General features: G+C 42.0%; 1 protein-coding gene across 1 annotated transcript in view; it reads left to right on the top strand.

Moving 5' to 3' along the window:
• Positions 1 to 271: 271 nt before the first annotated feature.
• dlg2 (discs, large homolog 2) overlaps positions 272 to 6,000 on the top strand; it is a gene marked incomplete at both ends in the record, with an annotated part of 233,690 nt that continues 227,961 nt past the window's right edge. Inside the window, 2 exons of the mRNA XM_079171139.1 lie at positions 272 to 290; positions 5,658 to 5,789. Coding sequence (XP_079027265.1) covers positions 272 to 290; positions 5,658 to 5,789 — 151 coding nt within the window. The remainder of the gene's footprint in view (positions 291 to 5,657; positions 5,790 to 6,000) is intronic.

Here is a 6,000-nt window from a genome sequence, read left to right as displayed (position 1 = left end):
ACTGTTGGTACAGAGACACCTGTGATCACATCGTTGTGCTAAAACCTAGTCTGTGGAATTAACCTTCCTCGCTGGATACAGACCCCTTGGAGACCCCATCCTTGTGGTACCTGGACTCTTGTTTAGGTTCTCCTCTCAGAGTGCTTGGAGAAGAGCTGCTTTTATCAGAATCCTTCCTTCTGTGTGATCCCACCAAGAGGAAGAACTTCTTGACCATGCACTGAAGACGGAGCTGGAAGAGTGCGAGAGAGTCAAGTTTACACAGTCAGCCATGCCTATCAGAAGAAAAGGTGAGTCACTGTATGTGCCACAGGTTATGAGAGCCTTTCATCACACCCCGTCAAAAGCAAAAGTCACATCACACGCATTTTTAAGTAAAATTGTGAACTCTCAACCTTTTGGTTTCCATTAGCCTCAGAATACACATCTACTATATATGGCCAAAGCAGGGTAGGACATTTACATATTTTTTAGGGGCAATTTTTGCCCCCACTGACTGAAATCCAGGGGCATTTAAAAAAAATTGGGGGCACTTTTTGAAACTTGTGAAATAACATTTAATCTTTGTTCAAAATAATAAATATACTTATTTAGGCTTACAGTAATAACTTTAGCAATTGTCATCAAATGGCAATAATAAGACTATTAGGCAGTAGTCTACAGATTCAAAGTGTTTTCTTAGATTTTTTGAACAGAAAACAAAAATCAGACAATCATATTCAATTTTATTCTTATTTCTTTGTGGTTATTTATTGTTATTATTACATTTTTTTTAAACAACTATTAACAATTATTAAGTCAACGATGCCTTGATTACATATACATCAGTCATTGTATGGAATTATTGAGAAAAATATTTTTGTAGCACCTCAAATATTGTGATATTACCCATTTTTGTCCTGAACATATATGCATTAGTCATTGTGTGGAATTTTTTAGAAAAACATTTTTATAGCACCTTAAAAATTTCCAAAATGTGCCATTTTAAGGTACATATTGAGTTCAGAGTTTTAGTAAAATATCTTAATCGACTGTCAGTCAGGTATTATTAATTTCCAGCAACCCTCAAATCAAAGAATAAAGACACTTTACGCACAATTTAGGTGTATTTTCCCTTTAACTTACGAGATGCAGGTAGCATGTTTTATACTTAATGTGAATATAATTCATTTAATCAAATTGCCATTATGCAATATGTATACTTTGTTGGCATCTTAGTCTGAAGAAACCGGATGTTGTCTCACGTTAATCTTTCCGCTAACTTTCAAAGTCCTTCGCTCGCTCCCGATCTGTGCCGTTTGAATGAGTTTACCATGAATTTCAGCATATAGGCGCACTAACATGTAAGTGTGTGCTGAGTTGACCACGAAGATCTGAGTGTCTGCTGACTTGACCGCAGTCTCGCCAGTCACATGTCTGATTAAGAAGTGCTCCATTCATTTATTTTTTTAGAACGTTCGGTTCTTCACGCACACGCAACATCAGTCAAGGCGAAAATCAAAAACATTCTATGGCAACTGGACCGGGGCATAGAGGCTATGATGGTTTTGACAAGTTCATTAAATTATCATTATTATGAGAGGAAATTATGGGGGCATTTTTTGCCCCTCTCCTAGTGATATCAGGGGCAAAATTATATTTCTTAGGGGCAGTTTTGCCCTTTGCCCTCGTGTATTTCTGACGCTGGGTCAAAGGTATGTGGACATTGCTCTCCATGGACAACCAGTGTCTGTCCAACTTTCCACCACAGTTTGTCCTTCGCTGCCCGAGAGTCAGCTCCATCAACACATGTCTCCGATCAACCCGGTCACGGCCTTTCTCTGTCCTGGCCCCACAATGGTGGAATGAACTCCCCGCTGACGTCAGGGCAGCAGAGTTGCTGCCCATCTTTCATCAGGCTGAAAACTCACCTCTTCAAGAAGTACTACCCTGAGCCTTCCACTCAGCACCTATTATATTCATACTAGTTTGCTGCACTTATTGTATTCATACTAGTTTGCTGCACTTATTATATTCATACTAGTTTGTTGCACTTATTGTATTCATACTAGTTTGCTGCACTTATTATATTCATACTAGTTTGTTGCACTTATTGTATTCATACTAGTTTGCTGTAGGGCTGCAACAACGAATCGATAAAATCGATAAAAATCGATTATCAAAAGAGTTGGCAACGAATTTCATTATCGATTCGTTGTGTCGCGTGATTATTACACCACTCAATAAGTCGCGGAGATGTTTGAGTGTTCAAAGCAGGCCCGGTCGCCTGAATACCGCAGCTATGAATAATTAATAGGACTCCGGTTCTGTAGCTGACGCTAACCAGCGTATAAATGTTGCCATGACAACACCGAAAGTTGATTTACGCGATTTGTATTATTTTTAGTTTATTTCTGCAATTATAATACATTACATTTACTGCCATTTTGGGTACCTTGTGTTAAACTCGTAACCGTTTTGCCGTTGTTTTACTTATGATAGACAAGCTTTTGTTTTTGTAACATGACCATTAAACCGGAAGTTAAGCGGAGCTCAGAAAGATGAGAAATGGCGGGTGAAAACAGCGAACTTTTTCTTCCCCGTCTGTTATTCTACTGCTGGTCTACCAGGCGAACACGGTAAAGTTTATTCAGTTAACTCATTAAAGTACTGTTGTAGTACTTGTAGGTGATGAGAGACAGATTACAGACTCCGGTGTTTACAGACATCTTCAACGCCTCCCTGCGCCATGTTCCAGCCTGCTTCAAGGCCTCCGCCATCATCCCCTGCAGTTCGCCTACAGAGCCAACAGGTCTGTAGACGACGCAGTCAACTTGGCCCTTCATTTCATCCTCCAGCATCTGGACTCCCCAGGAACCTACGCCAGGATCCTGTTTGTGGACTTCAGCTCTGCCTTCAATACCATCATCCCGTCTTTGCTGCATGACAAGCTCTCCCAGCTGCACGTGCCCGACTCCACCTGCAAGTGGATCACAGACTTCCTGTCTGACAGGAAGCAGCACGTCAAGCTGGGAAAACACGTCTCAGCCTCCCGGACCATCAGCACCGGTTCCCCCCAAGGCTGCGTTCTTTCCCCTCTGCTCTTCTCCCTGTACACCAACAGCTGCACCTCCAGTCACCAGTCCGTCAAGCTCCTTAAGTTCGCGGATGACACCACCTTCATTGGACTCATCTCTGGTGGGGATGAGTCCGCCTACAGGTGGGAGACTGATCATCTGGTGACCTGGTGCGGTCTGAATAACTTGGAGCTCAACGCTCTAAAGACAGTGGAGATGGTTGTGGATTTCCGGAAGAACGCAGCCCCACCAGCCCCTATGACCCTGTGTGACCCCCCCCGTCGACGCGGTGGTGTCCTTCCGCTTCCTGGGCTCTATCATATCCCAGGACCTCAAGTGGGAGCTGAACATCAGCTCCATCACCAAGAGGGCTCAGCAGAGGATGTACTTCCTGAGGCAGCTGAAGAAATTCAACCTGCCAAAGACAATGATGGTGCACTTCTACACAGCCATCATTGAGTCCATCCTCTGCTCCTCCATCACGGTCTGGTACGCTGCAGCCACAGCCAAGGACAAGGGCAGGCTGCAGCGCATCGTCCACTCTGCTGAGAAGGTGATTGGCTGCAATCTGTCGTCCCTCCAGGACTTGTTCGCTTCAAGGACCCTGAAGCAATACTTTTTAATACTGCAATTCTCCACACTAGTAGTTCTCTTGAATACCTATGTTGAATACACTTATTAGATTAAAGCGTCTGCTAAATGATTAATGTAATGTATTTTTGTAGTTTGGGATGAACTGGAACAATGACTACAAACCAGCTCTTACCACCCAACACTAGTGACCTGAATGCTCTTGTGGCTAAATGCTAGCACATCTATGCTGCCAGAATCATTTTGTGTCAGATGTATTGAATGTGTTGTAACTGTTATGTTGATTCTGTTCACATGATATGTACTCCTGTCCATCCTCAGGGTCTTCCCTTCTCCAATGTCAAAGGTCAAAGGACAGAAGATGTTTGTTGTAGAGATTATAAAGTCTTTGAGGCAAATCTGTGATATTGGGCTATACAGACTGAATTGAGCTGAAGAGTGGAGACTGTTAGAACAGCACATTTATGCCAATGGTTTTGGAATGATGTTCAGCTGTCACATATAGCTGAAATGCTGGGGTGTCCATATACTTTTGAGCATATATCATATCTGTTATCTGTGTAGCACAGTGTACAGCTGTAGAGGACAGTAAACCACCTGAACTCACTTTACTCACTCTTCATTTACACACTCTGGCCTCAAGTACTTAACGCCTAAACGTATCATCAAACCAAATAGTATCATACTACAAATACACACACACACACACACACACACATATACATACATACATACATACACATATATATATATATATATATATATATATCGGTATTTTATACCTGGGCCTTCACTGCTGAAATACCACCTTATAACCACATGATGGCGCCACAGCTAGGGTTATTATTCGTTTCTAGGGCTATAACAATACACATATTTGTATTAAACTGTTCGGTACGTGGCTTACAAACCGAACAATATGTTTGAATAATACTAGTACATTTGGAAAATGCAGAAGCTTAAATTGTAGGAAATATAATGTTTTCTGCGCTCACGAGGAGACAGCGGTCTGTGTGACCTCTGAACCGGAACAAAAAGAAGGACAACAAAAAACAGCTGGGGCCCCGCAAGTGTTCTGGGAGGCTAGGCTAACTAGCTTAACGGGAAAATAACAGCAGCAACACGCATTCTGCTGCACTCAAGGGCCATTCAGATATTAGATGTAAAAAAATGAACCAGTTGACTTACCAAATGCTGATCACATCCTCCTTTCTTTGTTGACAAAGAGTTTAATCCTACGGTTAAATCCCAACTCACAAATCCGTTTCTCTTCCAATTTCAGCCATTGAGTGTTAAAATACAAAGCTAGGTAAAAAAAATAAAAAATCTACACCAAGCAAAATGCAAAAAATATAATTTCTTCCATATCTTTCAATTTGAACTCTTACTACTAAGCCTCTGCTGTAAGTTTTGTTTCACAATAGTCACGTGCTCGCCCACTGACAAATCACAGCACACGCCGAATCTCACTGCAGAGCTGCTCCTGAAAACTGAGCTGCACGTAATGCTGACGTGCTTGTAGGCCAGCTAGCAGGCTCTGGCACGTCAAAGAATACGCCCAACATGTCAAACTAAAGATCTGATTGGTTGAAGACTATGACAATCAACAATATCGTCCCCATTCACTTAAACTGCAAAGGGATTCACTGGTGAGTCTGCAGGCCTGGGGCCTCTCTTCTTACCTAGAGACACAGAGGTGAAATCTGATTGGATAAAAGCTCTACTTAAAACAAGCTGCACTGGAAGCAGAGCAACTGAGGAAGACAGTAGCTGTGCAATGAGAAAATAAGATAATGGAAAAATATTTTTATAAATTATGATACATGTAGTGTATTTAAGAAAAATTATTAAATTATAAAATAACTAACTTTGTGATTCTGTTTAGGCCAGCAGAGAAGGCCCTGATGGCCCACCAATCATATATATATATATACATACACACGCACGCGCACACGTGTGTGTATCTATAGCACCAACGGCTGTCTTGTCCTATCTGCCCCTCCTCTCCAGACACAGCTCGAGCCCTGGGGCTTCTGGAGGAGTTCTGCACTAAACTGAGGAAGCCGGAGGAGCAGCAGCTCAAGACTGCCATTCTGAGAGTGATGGGAATTTTCCAAAGCAACCTGTTTGAAGCTCTTCTTGGTAAGTCAGTGAAGTTCAACCAATCCGTCAAGCCACTGTTTTTTTTTCCCTTTCAACTTAATATTGTTGTGGTTTTCATAAAAACAAAAGCATTTCAAATATTTGTGCAGCATTAAAGGTCCATGACTGTGTGGCTGGTTGTATGCCAGTGCACCAGCACAGATAGATATTTATAATCACACAACTTCTCATGGCTTCAGCAATGCTGGAA

The sequence above is a fragment of the Pholis gunnellus genome, assembly GCF_910591455.1.
Source record: "Pholis gunnellus genome assembly, chromosome: 13".
NCBI lineage: Eukaryota > Metazoa > Chordata > Actinopteri > Perciformes > Pholidae > Pholis > Pholis gunnellus.
The sequence above is the reverse complement of the archived record's forward strand: the minus strand, read 5'-3'. Positions and strand labels throughout refer to the sequence as shown.